This window comes from Acytostelium subglobosum (genome assembly GCF_000787575.1).
Source record: "Acytostelium subglobosum LB1 DNA, scaffold: scaffold27, whole genome shotgun sequence".
NCBI classification, from domain to species: domain Eukaryota; phylum Evosea; class Eumycetozoa; order Acytosteliales; family Acytosteliaceae; genus Acytostelium; species Acytostelium subglobosum.
The window spans coordinates 235,491-258,780 of NW_012236506.1; the positions used below are offsets into that span (position 1 = coordinate 235,491).

General features: G+C 41.7%; 15 protein-coding genes across 15 annotated transcripts; 10 read left to right on the forward strand and 5 right to left on the reverse strand.

Annotated features, from left to right (window-relative positions):
- Positions 1–224: 224 nt before the first annotated feature.
- SAMD00019534_104600 (hypothetical protein) lies at positions 225–953 on the forward strand (the record flags this gene model as incomplete). Its single annotated transcript, XM_012894298.1, has 1 exon — positions 225–953. One exon carries the CDS (start codon positions 225–227, stop codon positions 951–953), a length of 729 nt encoding a protein of 242 aa, XP_012749752.1.
- A 679-nt stretch (positions 954–1,632) lies between these two features.
- On the forward strand, positions 1,633–2,967 carry SAMD00019534_104610 (hypothetical protein; the record flags this gene model as incomplete). Its single annotated transcript, XM_012894299.1, has 2 exons — positions 1,633–1,716; positions 1,804–2,967. 2 exons carry the CDS (start codon positions 1,633–1,635, stop codon positions 2,965–2,967), a joined length of 1,248 nt encoding a protein of 415 aa, XP_012749753.1.
- Positions 2,968–3,140: 173 nt separating this feature from the next.
- Positions 3,141–4,320, reverse strand: SAMD00019534_104620 (hypothetical protein; the record flags this gene model as incomplete). Its single annotated transcript, XM_012894300.1, has 2 exons — positions 3,141–4,114; positions 4,185–4,320. 2 exons carry the CDS (start codon positions 4,318–4,320, stop codon positions 3,141–3,143), a joined length of 1,110 nt encoding a protein of 369 aa, XP_012749754.1.
- Positions 4,321–5,216: 896 nt separating this feature from the next.
- SAMD00019534_104630 (hypothetical protein) lies at positions 5,217–6,495 on the forward strand (the record flags this gene model as incomplete). Its single annotated transcript, XM_012894301.1, has 5 exons — positions 5,217–5,332; positions 5,414–5,593; positions 5,661–5,721; positions 5,782–5,982; positions 6,055–6,495. The coding sequence occupies 5 exons, from the start codon at positions 5,217–5,219 to the stop codon at positions 6,493–6,495; spliced, it is 999 nt and encodes a 332-aa protein (XP_012749755.1).
- Positions 6,496–6,588: 93 nt separating this feature from the next.
- Positions 6,589–8,072, forward strand: SAMD00019534_104640 (hypothetical protein; the record flags this gene model as incomplete). Its single annotated transcript, XM_012894302.1, has 4 exons — positions 6,589–6,922; positions 6,965–7,050; positions 7,127–7,597; positions 7,785–8,072. Coding segments are annotated over 4 exons (1,179 nt in total), but the record flags the coding sequence as incomplete, so codon positions are not given.
- Positions 8,073–8,129: 57 nt separating this feature from the next.
- On the reverse strand, positions 8,130–8,309 carry SAMD00019534_104650 (hypothetical protein; the record flags this gene model as incomplete). Its single annotated transcript, XM_012894303.1, has 1 exon — positions 8,130–8,309. One exon carries the CDS (start codon positions 8,307–8,309, stop codon positions 8,130–8,132), a length of 180 nt encoding a protein of 59 aa, XP_012749757.1.
- A 1,760-nt stretch (positions 8,310–10,069) lies between these two features.
- Positions 10,070–11,967, forward strand: SAMD00019534_104660 (hypothetical protein; the record flags this gene model as incomplete). The annotated part of the gene is made up of 3 exons (XM_012894304.1): positions 10,070–10,546; positions 10,610–10,939; positions 11,185–11,967. The coding sequence occupies 3 exons, from the start codon at positions 10,070–10,072 to the stop codon at positions 11,965–11,967; spliced, it is 1,590 nt and encodes a 529-aa protein (XP_012749758.1).
- Positions 11,968–12,175: 208 nt separating this feature from the next.
- On the reverse strand, positions 12,176–12,542 carry SAMD00019534_104670 (hypothetical protein; the record flags this gene model as incomplete). Its single annotated transcript, XM_012894305.1, has 2 exons — positions 12,176–12,406; positions 12,486–12,542. The coding sequence occupies 2 exons, from the start codon at positions 12,540–12,542 to the stop codon at positions 12,176–12,178; spliced, it is 288 nt and encodes a 95-aa protein (XP_012749759.1).
- A 1,312-nt stretch (positions 12,543–13,854) lies between these two features.
- SAMD00019534_104680 (hypothetical protein) lies at positions 13,855–14,480 on the forward strand (the record flags this gene model as incomplete). Its single annotated transcript, XM_012894306.1, has 2 exons — positions 13,855–14,020; positions 14,104–14,480. The coding sequence occupies 2 exons, from the start codon at positions 13,855–13,857 to the stop codon at positions 14,478–14,480; spliced, it is 543 nt and encodes a 180-aa protein (XP_012749760.1).
- A 203-nt stretch (positions 14,481–14,683) lies between these two features.
- SAMD00019534_104690 (hypothetical protein) lies at positions 14,684–15,076 on the reverse strand (the record flags this gene model as incomplete). Its single annotated transcript, XM_012894307.1, has 2 exons — positions 14,684–14,812; positions 14,972–15,076. The coding sequence occupies 2 exons, from the start codon at positions 15,074–15,076 to the stop codon at positions 14,684–14,686; spliced, it is 234 nt and encodes a 77-aa protein (XP_012749761.1).
- Positions 15,077–15,255: 179 nt separating this feature from the next.
- SAMD00019534_104700 (hypothetical protein) lies at positions 15,256–15,980 on the forward strand (the record flags this gene model as incomplete). Its single annotated transcript, XM_012894308.1, has 4 exons — positions 15,256–15,283; positions 15,372–15,421; positions 15,494–15,774; positions 15,857–15,980. The coding sequence occupies 4 exons, from the start codon at positions 15,256–15,258 to the stop codon at positions 15,978–15,980; spliced, it is 483 nt and encodes a 160-aa protein (XP_012749762.1).
- Positions 15,981–16,407: 427 nt separating this feature from the next.
- Positions 16,408–17,915, forward strand: SAMD00019534_104710 (hypothetical protein; the record flags this gene model as incomplete). Its single annotated transcript, XM_012894309.1, has 3 exons — positions 16,408–16,531; positions 16,604–17,547; positions 17,616–17,915. 3 exons carry the CDS (start codon positions 16,408–16,410, stop codon positions 17,913–17,915), a joined length of 1,368 nt encoding a protein of 455 aa, XP_012749763.1.
- Positions 17,916–18,846: 931 nt separating this feature from the next.
- On the reverse strand, positions 18,847–20,079 carry SAMD00019534_104720 (hypothetical protein; the record flags this gene model as incomplete). The annotated part of the gene is made up of 1 exon (XM_012894310.1): positions 18,847–20,079. The coding sequence occupies one exon, from the start codon at positions 20,077–20,079 to the stop codon at positions 18,847–18,849; it is 1,233 nt and encodes a 410-aa protein (XP_012749764.1).
- Positions 20,080–20,445: 366 nt separating this feature from the next.
- On the forward strand, positions 20,446–21,459 carry SAMD00019534_104730 (hypothetical protein; the record flags this gene model as incomplete). Its single annotated transcript, XM_012894311.1, has 1 exon — positions 20,446–21,459. The coding sequence occupies one exon, from the start codon at positions 20,446–20,448 to the stop codon at positions 21,457–21,459; it is 1,014 nt and encodes a 337-aa protein (XP_012749765.1).
- A 412-nt stretch (positions 21,460–21,871) lies between these two features.
- Positions 21,872–23,240, forward strand: SAMD00019534_104740 (hypothetical protein; the record flags this gene model as incomplete). The annotated part of the gene is made up of 2 exons (XM_012894312.1): positions 21,872–22,640; positions 22,708–23,240. Coding segments are annotated over 2 exons (1,302 nt in total), but the record flags the coding sequence as incomplete, so codon positions are not given.
- Positions 23,241–23,290: the final 50 nt, after the last annotated feature.

Genomic DNA, 23,290 nt, shown 5'->3' on the forward strand with positions numbered 1-23,290 from the left:
CGTTGCGTCGGCCTGCGCACCTATCACTTCATCGAAGTCCAACTCCACGCCCAAGTTGAAAAAGAAGTTGAAGGTGATGCACCAAGCGCCCATCCCGACCATCCCCATTCTGATCTCCTCCGGTCGTCGATAGCTTTTCCAAGTCGTCGCACAAGCAAGATAGCGAGAGCGACGACGTCAACATCGAAGACGACGATCCCATCTACGACGACGAGGAGTCGCCCATGAGCCTCCTCTTGCTGTCCTCCACTAGCTCGGCCAAGGATACCAAGAACCATCTTCTCCCTCCACTTGTTGTCGAACCAACGACTGCGACAACCTCCTCCACTTTTTCACCGAGCTCCTCGTCCAACTCAATCGAGTGTCCACCCCTCTCCTCATCGCTAGAGGCTTCCAACATTCCTCCCCTTCCCCACCACTCTTTTGGCTTCACTAATGCTGCCAGTGGTATTCCAACGTCTGTGCCCACCTCACCGCCATCATCATCACTGTCCTCATCCTCGTCGTCACTGCACCACAAGGAAGAGGAGATTGGCTTCCTCAAACATCAGCTCCAGACTGTGTTGGCCAATCTGGGTGCCATTAACCAAGCCACGGTCACCGACGTCGGTTCTCTTCATTCCCTGATCAGCAAAGAGATCCAAAGAATCGCCGGCATCTACAACGCCTATAATGAGCCCAACACAATTAACACATCGACCAACGATCTGATGATTGATGATGAACCCAACGACAAACAAGATACTTCATCATCATCCTCAACAATCAATTCTACATCCACACCATCATCTTCATCATCAACTTCAACATCATCATCCACAACATCGACATGTACAAGCAACAGCAGTCCAACAAAGCCCTGCAACACCTTGGAACAGTTTGAGGATGATGCCAACTGTGTTCCATCGATCTCTGGACTGAGTGCACTCTCGATGGTAGCCACAAACATCTAATTAATCAATGGACCCTCCTTGCCAATAAAGTTACAGTGTCTTTTGTTCTTCCAGACATCAACATGCGAGTTAAACTCGCATTTATACATACATCCATCCATTCCATTCCTTCCTTTCATTCATTGTTAACATCCATTTTCTTGATCAAACTCATACATACACACAAACACAACTCAGTCAATGATGACTGTAAACCGAACGACAAAATCGTGTTGGTGTATGTGTCCAAAGTAGGAAGGTCGTGGAGATTTCATTCAGTTCCACAGCCAACTGTTCACAGTGTAATTTATTCGATTTTTTTTTTAATTAAAATGGTGGTCAGTTGAGGCTTCCATTCACCAACCCCTACATCTGGGGTCAGACGTTCGTCTTTGAGTGCTGCTGACTCTCTAACGCACTCACTCTCTCTTCCCCTAACCTTGGCTAGTTGTTTACTTGCTTGTTTCACTCACGCACTGACACTCAAACTCAATTATTCACTCTTGTTGTATCTCTTTCTCTTATCTATCTATATTAGATTGACATTTTATATAACATTACATAAAGAGATTGTACTATTTATTACTCTCCAAAACGTAAGAGTTCATCTTTATCCTCAAACTTCATCAATCAAACAACTTAACTCATTCATTCATTGATTGGTACATTACAAACAAATACAGAGTAAATAACATTAATTATGGGACTTGACAACAAATATTACGATATTCTTGGTGTATCACGTGACTCCAATGAGACTGAGATCAAGAAGGCTTACAGAAAGGTTAGTTTATAATCATCTCCCATTCAATCAAATCAAATCAATCAATCAATTTTTACTAACTCTCATTTGGAATTATAATATTTATAGTTGGCCATTAAGTATCATCCAGACAAGAACCAGGACCCAAGTGCTGTGGAGAAGTTCAAGGAGATCACTGTAGCCTATGAGGTGTTGTGTGACAAGGAGAAGAGAGAGCTTTATGACAAATACGGAGAGGAGGGATTGAAGGAGGGCGCCGGCGGATTCGGCGAGGACATATTCTCACACTTCTTTGGAGGTGGCGGTAACTTCTTTGGCGGTGGCGGTCAGCGTCGTCGTGGCCCAAGAAAGGGAGAGTCACTCCAGCACGTTCTCAAGGTCAGCCTTGAGGATCTGTACAGAGGCAAGGTGTCCAAGTTGGCACTGCAAAAGAACTCAAAGTGCCCAGACTGTGATGGAAAGGGTGCCAAAACCGCCGACGCCGTCAAGAAGTGTGACGACTGTCACGGCAACGGTGTCAAGGTCCAGCTCAGACAGATTGGACCAGGCATGGTGCAGCAGATCAAGCAGCAGTGTAACACTTGCAGAGGCGAGGGCCAAGTGATCAGAGAGAAGGACCGTTGCCAGAAGTGCAAGGGTAACAAGACCATTCAGGAGGAAAAGACACTCAAGGTCAACATTGACAGAGGTATGAAGAACCAGCAAAAGATCGTCTTCTCCGAGGAGGGTGACTACGAGTCGCCCGACATCACTCCAGGTGATGTCATTGTCATTTTACAACAGAAGGAGCACACCTCCTTTATGCGCGACGGCGACGACCTCATCATGGAGCAGAAGATCACCCTGCTCGAGGCTCTGACAGGCTTCACCTTCTACATCAAGCACCTCGACGACCGTGTCCTCACCGTTACCAACCCACCCGCCAAGATCATCACACCCAACGCCATCAAGTGCATACATAACGAGGGTATGCCCAAGTACAGAAACCCAATGGAGAAGGGCAAGCTGATTGTAAAGTTCGTCGTTAACTTCCCAACCGACGGCCAGATCGCCCCAGAGAGTGCCAAGCTCTTGGAGAAGGTGTTGCCCAAGCCCAAGCCAGCCCCCAAGCCCACCAGCCACGACGGCATCGACGAGGAGGTCGTCCTGTCCGACTACGACCAACCCAAGCGTAGCGCCGCTGGCGCCGCACACAGAGCCGAGGCCTACGAGGAGGAGGATGAGGATGAGCACGGTGGTCACCCACAAGGAGTCGCCTGCCAACAGCAATAAACCCTTCGAGCGCGCACCCAATCAGTTATATTTCCAACCCTAACATTGTGTATTATATTAGATAGTTAGTGTATCCATTTATTTAAATATTGTTTGCAGCTGCGGCTGCTTGATGTCTTGACATAGGCAAGTAAGTATGATGACGGGGGAGGAGCAGCAGAAGAGGTGTAGGTCTACTGGTATTGCTTCATTGTTGGTCCCTGACGGTAGGCAACACGATCACGGATGATGACTGGTGAGATTGTGCCGTGCTCAATGATACGTCCGTCATAGGTGTTGCGGTAGGTTTCGCCAGAGTCTGATACCCATTGTGATGTCTGTCCATTGTCCATCATTACACTCTGTGGTTGCTGCTCGACAAGGTTGCTTGGGTCAAAGTAGGCCTCCTCTCTGACTGGCTCGCGCTCCATGTACACGCGCTCATGTCCCGATGAAGTGTTTTGGGGGTACTCTCTGTGTTGGACGATCTCCACTGGCTCCTGAACGTAGAGTCTGTCGTGGTACATCACTGGGTCGACAGTTGATTGTCTGACGACTGGTCTCTGGACAATGGTGGTCCTCTCAATGATTGGTGCGGCAGTGGCAATTGGGACCTGCTCAATAATCTCAGTTCTGGCGATTGGAGCACCGACTGGCATGAACAATGGCTCAGCCTCAGCAACGACCTTCTCCTCAGTAAGGAACTGGTCTCTCTTGATCTTGCTCCTGAGAACGGCCTTCTCGTGAGCCTTCTGGTTGGCGTTGAGTCTGGCGATCTCCTGGTGCTTGAGGACGGACTCATTGTCCTGTCTCTGGCGCTCCTTGAACTGGAGATCGTCGGCGTAGGTGTAGAGCTGGTCGGCCTTGACGAATCTGTTGGCCATCTCCATACCCATGACCTTGCTGCCGTCTGACAGGTAGGATGGATGCACCAGACCAGAGTGATTGATTCTCTCCAGGTAGTATGGTCTGGTGTACATGATTGGCTCATGGTACTCTACCAACTGTGGTGTCTTGAGCAAGTACTTCCTGCAATGGTATCCATGCTCCATAATATATGGTTGGTCGTACATGTCATTGTTGTATGACCTTGGTCCATGGCGATTTCCATTCCATGTGTGGATCTTTCTCTCATTTCTTGATCCATTGAAGAATGACTTCTTAATACCTATTCATTCAAATAATGATTGAATATTAGTATAACTTGGATATTGATTCAATATTAATTACTAACTTACCATTCCATTCTCCACCGTATTGACAGTCGTTTCTGGAACACTCTGTCGTGTGATGTCCAGGTACAATACGTCTGGCCACTGGAATGGATGTCCTGTCAATCCATTCATTGTGGAAGAATTTAATATTCTGTGTCATTGTTGTTGTTTGTTATTATTGATACTAATGTTATAAGGTGTATATTATTATAGTTATACTATGTATTAATAAATAAATAAATAAGTTAATTAAAGTTTTGAATGAATGGATAAGAGATATACTACTACTACATTGAATGAATGAATGAATGAGTGGATGAGTATACTATCAAGTGTGTGAGTGGCGAGTAATATTATAGTTCTATGTCTTAACATGAAGACGACACCTTAAACAAGGCCATTGTGTCATAGTTATAAGTTCGATTTGTCCACATGTGGTTCACACTGCATTGACAATCGCACACCCCTAGCTGTCAATGTGATGCTATGACTACCTTAAAAGTAAACCATTATGTGTGAATGATATATATCCCGAGTTGATTCGTCATTGTATTTATATGTGTATGTGTATGTATGTATGTATAACTGTTGACTATCACTCCAAGTGTGACGTCTATTTGTGTGTTCACATGACTTTGAGTGGTTAGCATTTGGAATGACGTAAGGGGAGAGAATTGTTGAAGTTCAAGTCTGGGATTTGATTTAATTAAATATATTAATATATTGTAGTTGTACGAGTCAAAGGAAAGATAATTGAATTGTAGTTGTTGTTGTTGGAGTGGTATCACAGTGATGTAGAAAGTCGTGGTATTGTGAGTTTGTGAGTGTGTTTGGTTGGATTGATCAATCAATCAATCTTTGGATAATTGATGTGTGGTGATGTGTTTTGTAACTTTGGAATGAATGAATGAATCATGTGTCAGTATTGATTAGTAGAGGACTGGGGATAGGTATGGTCATCCTTGTATTGATATCCATTGATCATTCATACTATCAATCAATCAATCGATATTAATCATTCAAAATACTACTTCTTCTTTGGAGAGCTCTCTGATAATGAGTAGAGTGTTTTATTTATCCTTATTATTGTTGGTAATTTCCAACTATAATACATCAGCATCATGTATCGCTAATGCAGTTTGTGCAAACAAGGATGAACAATGTGGATCAAAGTATGTGATATCATTTGGAACATTGTCCAGAACCTCACACTTACTAATATTCCATCTATCAATCAATCAATCAAACTATAGTAATGGAACAATAGTGACATGTAATTATGGATACTATTGTAATCCAGAGTCAAATACATGTGAAGATGCAATCCAAGATGGCGATAAATGTGTCACTTCTGCATCATGTTTGAATTCATACTGTACATGTCTTGAAGACGACTCTGGTGAGACCAGATGCACTCCAATCAACTATGTAGGGTATGTCTACTTCTTCCATTTCGATTAATCAATCATTGAACTAATCAATCATAACGTGACCACAAAGATTGAATGAACCATGTAATAGCACTATACAATGTACTACACCATTGATGTGTAAGGGACATGTATGTTCACTTAGAGATAAGGACAGATGTGTAAACAACTATGAGTGTCCATATAATCAGTATTGTACAGTGGAGGGTGCCTGCACAGACTTGCCAAAAGCCAATGAGAACTGTACCATCGATGTCGGTTGTGGCAATGGATTAACATGTGGCAAGAAAGGCATGTCCATGCACTATGGCGAGTGCATTGAGGCACATTCCAAGTCACAAGGATCACCATGTTACACTGATTCCGAGTGTGACATCGAAGATCGTCTTTACGTATGTTTGATTGATTGATCGCCATCACATACACTCACTAACTCGATCAATCAATCATTCAATGATATCCAGTGTTTGTCACAGTATTGCACTTATGCCGAGCCGAGCAAAACAACCAACTGCACTGTGGATGGATGTGATGACTTGGTGGAACAATGTTCATGTGATAGTGGAGCATGTTATACTAAGGTGGCATTCAATCGAGAATGCAAGATACTCTCGGATCAGATGAGTCAGTGTGCATGGAGTTCCAAATGTCCAAGAGTGAGCAACACTAGATACAAGGCCTGTATCAACATGCAATGTGGTCTATACAAGTCGTGCTACATTGAGAAGTGCATGCCAACTATCGCCAACACAACATGTACCAACAGTATCTATGATGGATCATGTGATCGTCTAGACAAGCTGCTCGAGGGACAGAACCCAAGTCGCAAGAACAAGAACTCCTCTTCAAGATTGATGATGTCCAGTGGTGGTGTCGTCATTGCCTTACTATTACTATTACTTTAAATCATATAAATATACTTAGTTCTCAAGCTGACACTTTAAATGATCTTTGGAAGTTTGATCAAGTGTGGTGATTAATGAAAAAACGAAAGACGACACTTTGCTTTCATTTCATTTATTACCCATCAACGTTTAACAATGATAAAGACAAAGAAGAATAGTAGTGCTACTACTATTACTCCTGCACCAGCAACGGAAAAGAAGAAGAAGTCAGATACCACATCAACAACCACAACTACCACCACCGCCACCACAGCTGCCACTAAAGTCGCGATAACCAAGAAGCCAGCTGCTGCCAAAGTAGCCTCCAAAACAACAACTACATCATCAAAACAAACTACAAACAAACAGGTTAACAATAATAATAATAAAGGACAACAACAACAACAACAAACAAAGAGAAAGAGAAAGAATGAGGAAGAGGAGGTAGCTGAGGAGAGCAGTGAAGATGAGAACATTTATAACGTACAATATAGCAGTGATGAGAATGATGACAGCGACCAAGATCAAGACTCAAGTAGCAGCAGTGACAGTGATGATGAGAGTGACTTTGATGAGGTATGTCATGTCATGTCCACCGATCAATCAATCACTCACTCAATCACTAATTCAATCAATCAAACATACATTATAGATAAGTGTCCAATTCGATATTACAAAGGTTGAAAGCAATGATTATCACTCGATAAAGAATATGATGATCAAGTTGGTACCATGGACTGTGGAAACAAAGTTTAATGCTGGAGCAATCACTGATCTTATACTGGATCAATGTAAACGTGTGGATTTTGGTCGCGCCATCAGAGTGGAGAACAATGACGATCCATATGGATTCGTGTCCGTACTCAACTATGCCACGAACAAGCAACACGATGCTGTTCAGGGCTATGCCGACTACATTGCGGCCAAGACCAAGCAACCAGAGACACAACACATCGATGCCAAACTGTTGCCAAAGCACAAGCAAATGTCTGCCGTGGTGGCCGACCTCCTCGCCGGCAAGATGGGCAAACTTGGACTATTCTTCAATGAGCGATTCCTCAACATACCCTATCAACTTGTGCATCCACTACATCAATACGTCCAATGGGACATTGAACTTCTATGTGTAAGTATGAGACGAGTAACATGGATGGAGCATGGGATACGGTCATTCTAACATGATGGATCAATCAATGTAGGAGACCAAGGACGAGTATAAGTTCAAGAACTATCTGTTCCTGACGTCATATGGAGTTGGAGGCGCAGCCGATGACCAAGTGAAGGGGGATGAAGAAGATGCCAAGGAGATTACAAAGAAGCAAAAGCATGATAATGCTGGATCCAGTAAGTCCAAGAAGGAGAGTGAGGATGCTGCTGCCGCAGCACAATTGGCAGAGGGCGAGGAGTACTACTTCAAGATTGAGGACAAGTATTTGAGGGAGTTGGCATCTGCATGGTGCACATTCAACATTCCCTATGACTATGGTCCCGGTGCCAGATGGACATTGGAGGGTCACATGCATCGCAAGGGTCTAATCATGGTAGTGCCACAGTCCAACATCCAAACATTCCTCGAAACAATCAAGACTGAGTTGCAGCAATAAACCATCCATTCAATCATTCAATCGTTCGTTCGTTAATGTATATATCATGTATTACTTCTGTGATTCCTGTTGTTGGGCCTGCTGCTGTTGTTGATGTTGTAGTTGTTTCTCCTTGTGATACTGATGCTTGTTTATGTAATCTTGATGTCTCTCCTCACGCTTCTGTGCCAACATTTGTTCATCAGAGGCATTCAGACGATCGGCTCTCTTCTGTGCTGCCTCTCTAATCATCCTCTGTACCTCCTCCTGAGGGTATTGCTCGGGTGGGTATACAACAAAGTGATACTTGTTTGTATTTATGTAAGACCATTGACCTCATTCATTCATCTGACATCACATTACATTAATAACATACCTTTCTAATTAAGTTATTTAGTCGATCATTATCTAATATATACAATGAACAACTTATAGGCATCAATATATATACAGCAAACTTAAAGTATTCCAATCCTCCCCACTTCTTCATCTTATTCTATCTATCTATCTATCTATCTGTGTGTCAAAGTAAGTATGTTCTGATCGAAGTTATTGTAGTGTACATCATACGTGTGTGGTAGGGTCATCTAAACAGGTCCTGGTATCTCATCCAATCATTCGTACTTCCAAATTTACAAGACTCCTGCCCACTCCATTACTCAAAAACGAAAGACATATAGGTGGATGCCAATAATACTACCCCCCTGGTCCCCAAGTCACCTACATGAAGTACTTGGATGTCAACACCAACAACAATGGAGGGGATAGTTTCATTCACAAAACCACAAGAACAATCTCCTCATGTCCATAAAAGGAATAATTAATTTAATTAAATATAATTGTGGAGATTGGGGGATTGAATGAACTCCAATTGTTGTTTGTTAGACATAGTGAGTGTGTGTTCAGAAGGACAACCCAGCAATGCTATTCGATTACAATGAAGACCCAGCAGTCAAGGTCTAGAAGCTCTCTCTCTACCCTAGGCCCTATCTATCATTTCTATCTCTATCAATTAAATATAAATTAAAATTTACAGACAGATACATGATTGAGTCATTAAATAATATCTAATAAATAATAATAATAATAAGAATAATAAATTCCAAAAGATATCTAATTTAAAGATACCAATTAACCAATTCTGTAAGTTTGCCAATCATTTTCTACTTTAAATCTCGCTCCACCTCCAGTTCTACAGTTAAATATGTCACTTTGGTAAAGGGACAGACAGATAGACAGGCACCCAAACAAAGTCAACATTGACATTCTATTACACTTGGAATCACAGATACAAACAGAGTGACAATACATAAACATCCATCCATCATCAATCTGTTTCCCACTCAATTTAGTCAACAACATCTATTGCACCCCTCCATTCCATCATCAATCAATCAATCAATCATTCATTCATCATCCTTCCTGCCATCATTTTAATGTCATATTTGAAGACCACCCTCAATCATTTCTTACACACTCCATCAATCAATCAAACATTGTGCAAACACAATCATTCACACACACACATAATAGAATGAAGAACCATTACTATTCTTTGGAGAGTGAATACCACGTGGTGGTGAAGGGAGGGAAGGGAAGGAAGTGAGAGATGAGAATGGCGTGTTAGTGTTAGTGTGTGTTTGTTAATGATGAGAGGGTGTAGAGTACACTCTCTCTCTCTGGTATTCACAATCACACACTCGTTCACTCACATCCACCTATCCATTCTTCTCACTCTCTATTGTTGTATCATTCATCATGACCAACAACAACAACAACAACAACAGCAACATAATATGCTCAACAACAACACCATACTGATCAATGTTGCAGGCATATCAATCATCATATAGGATATAGGAACCTAAACATACAATAATATTAGTGAGAAAGAATATTAGTAAGAAGGATACAGAAATTACAACAACAACTACAACAACAGCAATAACAACATAAACAGGAGGAATTGATTGATTGATTGATTGATTCTAGGTTGTATTATGCATTTTGACATGAATCAACAGTACCAACCTCATTTGAATGTTACAGGAATACAGGTGTCGACGTCGAGTAGCGGCATCAATAACAGCGGCGGAAACATCAATAGAGAATATGGCGAGAGCATGACCGCCACGTCAAACATCCCCCCGTCAATCACCTCCTGTCTGACACCAACAATGAATTCCCAGCCACCACATCAATCCAGCACGCCGATATTGGTCAGCAAGAGGAAGTTGGAGGAGGACGACTTCTCACTTCACAGCAAGAGCCAACCAATGTTGGTCTCATCGCCACTGCTCACTCCAGTGGCTCAATCACCTGGGCTGACGTCAGTCCAAATCGCTTTCCAAAATGCATCACTCTCCAATCCGCCCACGCCCCTCTCAATGTCCCCATCACTCTCTCCTCTCACGGCACCAATGTCCCCTTCAAAGAAGAGCAAGAATTCAAGGGTTAGCAAATCCAAATGGACACAAGATGCTGATGAAGTATGTGATCATTCATTCATTCACTCATTCAATATATCTACAAATACTAATACTATCATAAAGATAAACAAATGGCAAAAGACAAAGAATCCTGGTATTGTTAAAGGACCTTGGAAGGAAGAGGAGGATGCCAAGTTGGTAGAGTTGGTCAATAAGAATGGTCCAAAGGAGTGGTCGAGCATCGCTGCCAAGATACCGGGAAGGATTGGAAAGCAATGTCGTGAGAGGTGGTTCAATCATCTGAGCCCAGAGGTGCGAAAGACCAATTGGACGCCCGAGGAGGACAGGATCATCATCGAGTCTCACTTGGCACTGGGTAACAAGTGGACGGCTATATCCAAACTTCTGGATGGCAGGCCGGCCAACGCCATAAAGAACCCATTGGAACTCAACGTTGGTCAAAAGGATTGGTCYCCGGACCTCAAGCATCACCAGCATCAAACAGCAGGGATGACGATGAAGATGACGATGACGAGGACACAAACTCGCCCTCACTGTCGCCCATCTCACTCTATCCATCGGACCAATCATTAGGTACATCTACAACGACTACCACATCAACTCTAATCGGCACACCTCTCCAACACTCTGGCGGATTGGATCAATACAATATCCCACCATTCGTTCTATCACATCAGTTGGACAATAACACTGCGCATATGATCAATACCAATGATCTCTACCGCCAGGGCACTGTGGTGGCACCTCAGATCATAAGAATCCAACAAAGCACGCCGACCTCATCACCAAATCTGTCGTCTCAGGGCAAGAAGCCAGACAATATCGGCTCTCCCATTATTCAGCAACCAATTCACAAGGTGGCCTCAGAGCAGGTCAACCAACAACAACAAGTTCACGCATACAATCTTCAACAGCAACAGCAACAACATCAAGAGCATCAACACATACATCAACAACATCTACAGCAACAACAACAGCATCAACAACAACAGCAGCAACAACAACAACAACAACATCAACAGCATGTTAATCAACAAGGTCAACAGTATATTTACCAAGCGCCACCATCTCATGAGGTGCCATATTTCAACTACTACTGGGGCCAACAACAACAACAACAACAACAACATCCTCATCAACAACTAGCGCATCAACAACAACAGCAACAACATCCACATATACAACAACAACAATTGAATGGACACATTGAGACTGGAGACCACCTGCTTGCCTCCTTCCCTCAGAATCCATTCATGTCCGACTTCAACTTTGATCACACAGACGATTACATATTCTTTGACCAACACACAGATACATCACAGAAGCATAACAACAACAACAACAACAATAACATTAACATCACTGATCCAAACAATAATAACAACAGCAACAACAGCAACCAACAACATAACAGCCAGAATCCATATGATATCACCAGTCTATTTAACGTTGAGATCTAAACATCATCCATACATCCATTAATCATCCATCAATCAATCAATCACTCTTTGTGATTGGATTAGATTGCAGGATGAACAATTGGAAATTGGAAACAGATAATAATAACTCCTTTATTGTATAATAACCTAATTAATAAATCAATGTTATTGGTACTGAGACCAATACTTGATGAACAACTCCAATGTCTTTATTCATCCATATCATACCTTATTCTTCACCATCATCTTCATCATTAGAAGTGGCGACAGTCAATGAGTTGGTCTTTGACCATAACTCATTAGCAAGCTTTGCTAGAATATCACCATGACATGTACTATTCTTGCTTTTGTCCTTGCACCAACATCCCAATCTCTTTCCAAACAACTCTGGCAAGTCCTTCAACAAAGATTGATTGGACATTATATACTTCTCATACTTGCCAACAATGTCTTCGGCATCCTATGAATTATTAATTAATTGATTGATCAGTCAATCGATCAATAAATAGTTCATATTAATCACAAAGACGACAACATACATTAGTCCTCCGGTAGGGATTATGCCACTTGGACTGGGGAAGATCCCATCCTCCCATAGTCCACTTCCTACCGATGTACACGTCACAGTCTTGGACAACTACACCACCCTTTCGTTTAAGTTGAACCACGGTAGTCTTTAGTAGTAGTAGAGGAGATGTAAAGGATTTAGGCGCATCCTCAACCTTGTAGCTTGATATTGATCTACTGCTAGAAGATGTCCTAGCCTTCTTCTTCTTATCCAATTCTTTATTGTTATTGATATCTGTGGTTGTTATTGATGGTTCAATGATTGATTCTTTATCCTCAATTGTCCTCTTCATTATAATTTAATATTATTATTATTATTATTATTATTACTATTAATATAGTTATTATTATCTGATTATAATGAAGTAATATAACTTATAGTTCTGTAACATTTTGTTGATTCTGTCAACAACATTGTTTAATTCCAAGAAATTATACTGACTATTGAAGAGAAGCGAATATCAAACTCCCGATTGACTGATATCGAAAGTTGTTGAGTTCAACACCACCTTTATTTCTTAATAATACATGGATTTAATTTAAATTAATTTAACGACTCCTTTGTGAATCTGGTAGACAGAACTTCATACCAACAGTATCCCTCTCACAGAAATACTTTGGTTTGCATACTGTATTGATCTGATGACAATCAGTCCAGCATCCATCTTCCTTGCATATCTGATCTCTCTTACATTTCGGATTACATTTGAATCCTACAACATGGACATTATGTTAATCATTGAACATAGACCACGAATATGATATCAAATTCACTTACCATTAGTATGTAGAACTAATAATGTTATAACCAACAATAATACTATAAATATTTGTTTATTAAACTTAAACATTGTGTCGTAGTAATAGTAGGAGTTGAAGTAGTAATTATACAGTATAGTATATGGTACAAGTAATATTAGGATATAGAATAAATTTAATCATTCACTCATTCAATCAATCCAAAGGGGATTGTCAATCAATAAATCGATCATATGATTGATGTAATCGGACATGGAATGAGATATAAGTTATGGGGTTAGACAGACAGACACACTCACCAAACACACTTACTGATCAATCAATCACCTGCCTTTGGTTGTGGAATGGAATGATGAGAGTGTTGTGTGTGTCGAGTATTCGTTGTAACATGATCGATAATAGTTGTTGTTGATGTAACTATTAATATGACAATTGCAATGTCATTCCTCTAATCATGGTAATCAGACTGATTGATTGACCATACCCCCATTCATTCAATCAAACATCCACCCATCCCAACAAATAAGAGTGAGACGGGATTGTGATTGACATCCTACACTACTAATCGTCATTTAGAGATCGATGGGACAAGCATTCGCACGTCTATTCACACGGATCACCCACAGTCGTGACCTGAAGGTTCTAATCATCGGCCTTGATGGCGCTGGAAAGACATCGATCATCAGCAGACTGAGGCTTGGCGAAGTGATAACCAGTAATCCAATCGAAGGATTCAGAGTGGAACAAGGTATGATAATCATCATCATCTTATAGTGGTGGTTGGACTGGACAAGGTATCACTCACTCACTCGTCTCAATGCAATCAATCAGTTCAATACAATAACATTAGGTTCATCTGTTGGGATATATGTGGAGATAGGATAAGACCATTGTGGAGACAATACTATGAGAATGTACAAGGTATCATATTTGTGATTGACTCTAATGATAGAGTTCGCATGCCAGAGGCTTGTCTAGAGCTGCACAAGCTGGCCAAAGAGGATGAGCTACGTGATTCACCTATACTGATCTGGTGTAACAAACAAAACCTACCAAATGCAATGCTTATTGGAGAGATCACAGAGTGTCTGGACCAAGCCATACTCGGCGCATTCAATCGTCGGTGGCACATCCAAGACTGTTGCTCATTAACAGGTGATGGACTCTACGAGGGTCTTGAATGGCTGGCAAATACAGTGATGAACTAACTGATGTAATAATAAAGGTATCTATCTATCTATCGTCGCGACCTGCTAGATTGTTGTTCAATATTATATGTTTATGTATAGTTGGAAGTACTGCTGTCGCTAACTGAGTTGGTCGCTTGATAGTAACAGGGTTCGCAATATGTATTGGTAGGCTAATGTATCATTTGAGAGAGGAGTTCGATCAATCGATGTAATGTGATCATTTAGATCTTTGCCTGATTGTTAAAGTTCTGTAGCTTCCTTGGGTCATTCTTGACAGATCTATAATTCAATATATTGTCATCACGAGCGTCCATATGATAATCGACTCTATCTTTTGAGTGTCTGTGTGGCTGTATTGATTGATTGATTGTTTGATCGCATGATGAGGTATATAGTAAGTATACTATGTTCACTTGACTCCACTCTTCTGTTGTTGCACCGTCGGCCATGTGTTGATATCATTGTTTTCTGTCGTTGTTGATGTCGTGTTGATGTGATCGATCTCCTACCTTTCCGTGATGGAACAATCTGTGTGACTTGTCAAGGCCGTATGCCATGATCAGTACTCCGACTGACATGACGACGCCGACTGGAAGGACTTCTACCCAGGTCATTTCAGGACTATAAGTTTATGTATATATAAAAAGGGTGTTGTTATAACTAACTATTGATCAAATAATGAATGAAAGTTGATCAATGTGGTCGACAACAGGAGAAGGTTCGAAAAAAAGTTGAAGGGTGCAGGTGTCTTCAAGTTTGACACCACTTCATCATTCATTCCCAATCAAAGTGAATGAGAGACAGAGAGATAGTGCATCATGGTATGTATACATATACACATAGTCATACACATCACATACTTATATTAATAGCATTATACATAGTCTGTTACTCTTCATACTAATCTAGGTGATATCAAGATTGAAGTCTTTTGTGATTCAGTTCCACTTGCTGCAGAGGTACGTACAGTGAATGATTGAATGAATGAATGAATGACAATGTCACATACTTATACGTTGTACATTAAATAGAACTTCTTAGCTCTATGTGCATCAAACTATTATGATGGTACATTGTTTCATCGTAATATAAAGGGATTTATGATACAGGGTGGAGATCCAACAAATACTGGACGTGGAGGACAGAGCATTTGGAAGAGACCATTCAAGGATGAGTTTGTATCTCATCTCAAACACAACACCAAGGGTATCCTATCGATGGCCAACAGTGGCGCCGATACCAATGGTTCACAATTCTTCATCACCTATGGCAAGCAAAGACATTTGAACAAACAATATACTGTGTTTGCCAAGTAAGTACCTTACCTTGGGTAGTAGTAGTACTGTCCAGCATTGCAGAGTATCATCCTAACATAACATTATGTACACATTTAGAGTAATTGATGGACTTGATATTTTGGATCAGATGGAGAAGGTACCAGTGGACAACAAGGACAAGCCACTCAATGATATAATATTGAAGAATGTTACTATACATGCCAATCCACTGGCACTATGATTTGGAAAGCAATGTCGTCTTCAGAGAGACGAGACAAAAAGACTCAGAGTTGATCGACCGATCAATGGATTAGATTGTATCAGCAATCACCTCGATACTCACTTGGACACCAACATCCATCCGATTCCTCACTTTGGAGGTGTAGTGATGTTCTGTGACTGGTCACAGCTGTGACCCCCTCTTCCCTTCCCTGCCAACCCCACACACCCTGACGACGTCGTCTCCAAACACTAATGACGATTCGTTAACATGTGTCAGAAGAGAAGATTGGATCTCTGGATTATGTGAACAACAATAATAAAACATGGGTTTAGATACTTATTTACTTATTATAGTATTATCATTCATTGTTATAAACATTGATATAATAGAGATAAATGATATTAAAGAGATATTTGGTATAAACGATATAAAAGAGATAAATAGAATGAGTTTACAACCATTTGGAAAGAAGAATAAGTATAGTCAAGTTGATGTTGCCATTGGATTCTTACATCATTGTTACAATGGAGACTTTGCCAATTCACTAAAGTATATATCAATGATGAATGGTATGTACTTGACCATGGACGCGATGATATTGCATCGATCACTCACTCATCAGATCGATCAATCAAACATAGACCCTAAACAGGTGGAACAGATATTCAACAGTTGCTATAGAGTTGGATCATTCAAATATATTAAGAGTGCTACTGCCTTGCGTGGTAATGGACATGTTTATGTTATTGCTCAACATGAGAGTGATGAGTATCAATGGATATTCTATGTGGATAAGACTATACGTGGATGGGATCAACGTATGAATGGTTCATATAGACAACCAAATGAGAATGGTCAGCAGGTTCAAGAGGTGCTTCATAACACTGAAGTGAAGCAGCCGACTGCTTCGATGATGAGGCTGGCATCTTCCCCACAGGCTGCCGCACCCAAGAACAGAGTGATCAGATTCCATTGGACTACACCACTGTCATCCAGAGACCTCAACTCTAATGGAACATTCGAGTTGTTAATGCCACCAAACAGACCATTCCAAAGACATATCAAGTTCAACGTGATCACTCCCAACATCACATTGGAGCGTGCCTATCACATCAATGGAAACACATACCTGGTTCTTCGACCAAAGTCTAACTCCACATCTTCATTCCTGGGCGGTCTTTTCGGCTCGCTGAGCACATCACACGTCGAGTACACATTGGACATTGAGTTCAATCCAAATCGTTTACAGACCAGTGGCTATGGTGATCAACTGGCGGAATGGTACCCCAATGATGACCCACGCCAATACCTCGGTGTGACTGATCACACCTCGGCAAGGATAGATCCACATCATCCAAGAATCCAACAGATTGTACGAAGTATATTGGAAGGCAAGCAACATCTCGATGTCATTGGCAAGGCCAAGGCCATTGCAACATGGGTCGGTCAGATACCCTACGAGATACCCAAGCCAGGCATGCCATGGCCAACACTCGAGCAATATCTTCAAAGTAACTTTAGATACTGTGAATGTGGAGGACATGCACTATTCTTTGTAATGTTATCTAGAGCTGCTGGTATCCCTGTATGTATCATGTCGCACGACCGAGCTCACCTGACTGACTGACTCAATCGACATCGACTCGCATGTAGGCAAGAAGACTGTTTCATCCTTGGATTGTTAGCCATCGAGGCGAGAGATTCGAGAGGTTTGATTCACATTGTATAGCAGAGTTCTATGAGGCTAAGCATGGTTGGGTGCCTGTGGACGCTACAGGTGCATTCTCAGATACAAATGCAGAGCAATGGATGCGAGTGCCAATGTCCAATCCAAAGACATGGCCCACTGGACTTACAATGACAGTAGAGTCACAAGATGGTAAGGAGTTGCGTGCTATCAATGCCAAACACAACCGTACTCTACAAGATTGTAAGGTAATGTTCCTTTCTTGATGATTGCCATCAGTCTGAAGACTGAAATGGCACCCCTTTTTGAAGACCTGTCTTTGAAAAACCATGCTTTGAAGGACCATCACATGACATTCATTAATTTGGGATGATGTGGTGGTGGACCAGTCTTCCAAGCAGGAACGTCAGCCAATCAGTCGGATACATCATCATCATCAGAGTTATTACATCGGACACGTATAAGTGGATATCATTAGATCAATGATCCAAATATAAATACAATTGTAATAATAATATACATATATCAAACAATGAAACATAAACAATCATTCTTATTCGTTGGATTTATACTCTTAACCATATCAGCAATATTATTTATTGTATTCCTTACTCTGTACATGTATGTATTAATTAATGTTAAAGTTAGATCAAACAAAAATTACTAATTATTTCCAAAATAGTACACCAACTTTAGGAGTTAGATCAAATTATATACATACCAATTGTACAATAACAAGAACAATAATATTAAGAATGAAAGATGGATATACATGGAAATATCTTCCATGTTTAGAAGTGACATACAATCATACGAAAAATAATATATCCATATCCAATAATGCAATATGTAATGATAATAGTATGTTACTTAGATCCATCTTTCAATCAATAATTAGTTCTGGAATACTACTAATACCAATCAATCAATCAATCAAACATAGTATTACTGGATCATTATACAAAGTCAAAGTCATGGGCTGAGGAATACTTGAATTCATTCCCTTTGATGAATAGTACTTCATGTTATATTGATCCAGACAGCACATCAGATTGTTATTTGAACGCTAATATTGACAGCGGGCATTTGGTAACAACAACCTTGGTACCAGGCTTATTCCTTTGCGCCGGTATTGGACTGATCATTTATTACTTGAAATATAGGAATAGACATTAAATATTATTATGATGATGTATATCATGCGGTTGCATGACATGAGACAGGGTTGCGAATTGTTCGACAATAGGTACCAGTCTCATCGATGCAACCTGGACACTTGAGACTGTACTGCTTGATGTTGGCCACTTGCTCGCCAGAGCTGATGTGACGGTGGACAATGTCGGCCATGGCATCGATGATCTTGGGGTCGTCATTCAGGGACTCGCTGCGCATGAACACTTTCATTCCATTCTCATGAGCCAGATGTTTCAGTTCAATGTCAATCTCGGACAGTGTTTCAATGTGATCGGATGTGAATGCGATGGGCACGATGATGACGTTGCGACCAGCCTTTGCCAGGCGCACCACCGTGTCTGAGGTCTTGGGAACGAGCCAAGGCAGTGGACCAACCTTTGACTGCCAGCAAAGTATGTGTTGTGGCACCTGATCGCCTAGGGTCTGGACGACGGCAGATACAGTCGCCGCCACCTCTGTTGGATATGGGTCGCCTCGCTCAACAGTTCGCATTGGCAGTGAGTGTGCGCTGAATAGGAGGACTGGCTGGGCAGCCTCACCAATTAGATTGAGTCGCTTGGCTTCATTGGCAAAGTGTGTCAAGGCCTGTTGGATCTTTGAGGCAACAGTTGAGACAAAGCCCTCGTGCAATGGCCATCTATCAATGATGGACCAATCAAACTTGGACTCTAGACCTTTGGTCTCGAGTGACTTCCAGAGGTTGTTCAAACTGGAGCCAGTGGTGGTGCAACTGAACTGAGGATACTGAGAGAAGGCCACGGCCCTGGTCACACCATCCTTTGTCATCTGCTGGATGGCATCGTCGACGAGTGGCGATGCGTAGCGGAAGCCAATGTAACACTTGTGTGGTGCAGACTGTGGCGACAGCTGGTCGAGACGTTGAGACAACGCCTTGCCCTGTATCTCTGTCCACTTGCCAATCGGACTACCACCGCCAATAGATTGATAAAGCTTCTGTACAGCAGGTGATCGTCTCTTTGCAATCAATCTACCAACAGTCTCTTGGAATGGTAGTTTGATTATATCACGATCAGTGAACAATCTTGTCAAGAATGGTTCAACATCATTCAATGTCTGTGGTCCACCCAGATTAAGCATCAATATCGCAGTCTTTGTCTTTGGTTTGTTGTTCTCATCTCCTGTATTTGTCGAATAATGATGTCTACCAAGTTGTGGTTGTACACATCTTGTGATCAACTGCACTAAGTTGTTCTTATTATTGAATGTCTTTAGCATTGTTGTTGATGATGATGTTGTGCTTGTTTGTGTGTGTGTGTCTGGAAGTTGTGAAGACTAAGCGAGATGCCAAAGACTTGATTGATTGAATGATTGATTGAGACGATGAATGAGTGTGAATGATCAATGGAGTAAGATAGGTCATGTGACCCACATTCAAAGGAATCTTCAAGATTCATGCATTCAACTTCAACTTTCCAAAAGCACATCACTCTGACGACACCACAACCAAGTCTAGTCGAGTCGAGTCCCGCGTTATCACTGTCGAGTGCATTCTTCGAACACAACAACTATAATAATATCTAACAAGTCGGAGATAGTATTCATTCACTCATACTCATCATACTCATCATACATCTACACACAATGACTACAACAGATAATAGTAATATATCATCATCATTATCAATTGAGGACATAAAGAATGGCTTCAAGAATATACAGAATAAGATAACAGACTTCTTAGTACATGATACTGCTCAGACACCATTGGAGGACATTTGGGACTATCACAAAGGTAGTGGAGGTGGCATCACTCGTGTATGGGAGGGTGACAATGATGAGTCATTCTATCAACAACTCGAACAACAACAAGGCAACACACATTATGATACGATTGAGAAGGGAGGTGTCAACTTCTCATGTATCGAAGGCGCCAATCTGCCATCGGCAGCAGCCACTCAGTTCAATATACCACTGTCAACACCGTTCGTGGCCACTGGCGTCAGTCTGGTGATCCACCCTTACAACCCTCACGTACCAACCATACATATGAACGTGCGCTTCTTCCAGGCTGGCGACCTATGGTGGTTCGGTGGCGGCATCGACGTGACACCCGTCTATCCACAGTTGCCACAAGTGATCCGTTATCATCAGCGTCTAAAGACCGTGTGCGACGAGTTTGGCAGCGCAACCAATGGCACCACCTACGACCTCGGCAAGAGCGAGTGCGACACATACTTCTTCCTCAAGCACCGCAATGAGACACGTGGTGTTGGTGGTCTGTTCTACGATCACATTAAGGGTGACGGCAGTGCACAGGCCAAGGCCACAGCTTGGCGCTTTATCGAGGCGCTCGGTCTGGCATTCGTCGACTTATACGCGCCATTCTTGCAGGGCAACAAGGCCATCACATATACAAAGGCACAGCGCGAGTTCCAGCTGTATCGTCGCTCGCGATACGTCGAGTTCAATCTCCTGTTTGATCGTGGCACCAAGTTTGGCATTCAGTCCGAGGGTCGCATCGAGTCCATCTTCATGTCACTACCAGCCGTGGCCAAGTGGAAGTACAACTACACGCCAACTCCCGACACCCCAGAGCACAAGCTGACTGACTACTTCCTACGACCACAAGACTGGATCAACATGGACATCCAGTAAATCGAGGGACCAATCATTCATTCATTTTCCTTCAAAAGTCTCGTCTTTGGGCTTCTTGAGTTTTTCTTTCAAATTCATTCATTGTTTCGTCTTACTCCATGTCTTGAAGAGATAAAGAGATAATATAATAGTTAACGATGGCAGATAGTGTAGGTGGATGTACTTCTGCTGCTGAAGAGGATGGCGGTGATACCATACTCCAACCAACAGCAAGCTTGAAGCTTACTCAAAAGAACAACAACAACAAACAATGTATTCGATGCAAGGCTGCCCCTGCAATCATTCTCTTTAGAACAACCGATGCAATATGTTGGTATGTCCACAAAGCAGAGAGGGAACGAACGACATGTTGGAGTGTCTTTGGACTAACCAAAACGATCAATCTATCAATCAATCATCAAACATATAATGAAGGACTTGCTTCCAGGATGTAATGATCAAGAAGTTTAAGACAAATATAACAAGAGCAAGAGAGAATAAGAGAGAATTGGAGACTTATGTACTTAGTTTGTCAGGTGGACCTTCATCAATGGTTATGCTAGACCTCGTTGATCAATGTATTGGCGAGAGTGTCAAGCGAGCGAGGATGTTCTTCAAGGTCCATGTCGTTCATATCGATCAATCATGTCTTTGGAACACCACCAACAACATTGGCGACGACAACTCATCACATCATCGATCAACAACATTGAGGACACAATTGACAGAGGCATGCAATCGATACAAACTACCTCTCACTGTTGTACCACTCGAGAACATCTATGGCAGTGACTCAAACACATCAGATCAGCGAAGACAACGATTGTTGGACACATTCAATCGACTGGATGACAATACTGCCAAGGAGGACTTGCTCGATCACTTTAGGAATCAACTTGTCTTTGAGACCACTCAACGACTTGGTTACAATCGCGTACTTAATGGATCCAGCTCCAATCGTTTGGCCATCAGACTATTGGCGTCAACATCCAAAGGACGTGGACACAGTGTTCCAAACGAGACCAACTTGATTGATCAGTTTAGAAGTATCAGCATATGCCATCCAATGAGAGACTTCTGGCTTAAGGAGGTCACAATATATCATCGAAGAATGAAGCTCATCGATTATACCATCCCCTCCAATCCATTCCACAACATCAATCTTAACGCCAACAAGTGTTCAATCAATACTCTTTGCGAAAGTATGTATGACAGCTGATCCTTGACCACTGATAGACCTTGCGACTGACATCCCAGACACTCATTTAGACTTCCTCAACACACTCCAGGACATCTCAAGTCAGACCATTCATACATTGCTCAGATCAGTTGACAAGCTACATTCACCAATGGCACAAGAATCAATGTATTGCTCAATCTGCTCAAGTAGTTTAACAAATGATGACATTAAGCAATTGGAGTCCTCTGTCATTTCTCCAACATCGACTACATCGACTACTACTACCACTACAACGACTACATCGACTACATCGACATTATCACAGGGATGTGGAAAGGATACATGTTGCTCATCAACGACGACATCAAGTTGCTCAACTTCATTGACATCATGCTGTTCAAGTTCATTGGCTCCAACACCAACACCATCAATGTATACTTTGTGCTATAGTTGTAGACTGATAGTTAGGAGCACAAAGAACAAACAAACACTGGAGTTACCATCATACGTTAACAACTACTCAAAGACAATGATGACTGAAAGCAGACTAAGAAATGAGATCAAGGACTTCCTACTCAATGATGACGATGACAGCGATGACGACCAAGACGATCATGTCAAGAGTTGATAATGATAATGATGATAATAACATTCATTCATTCATTCAGTATT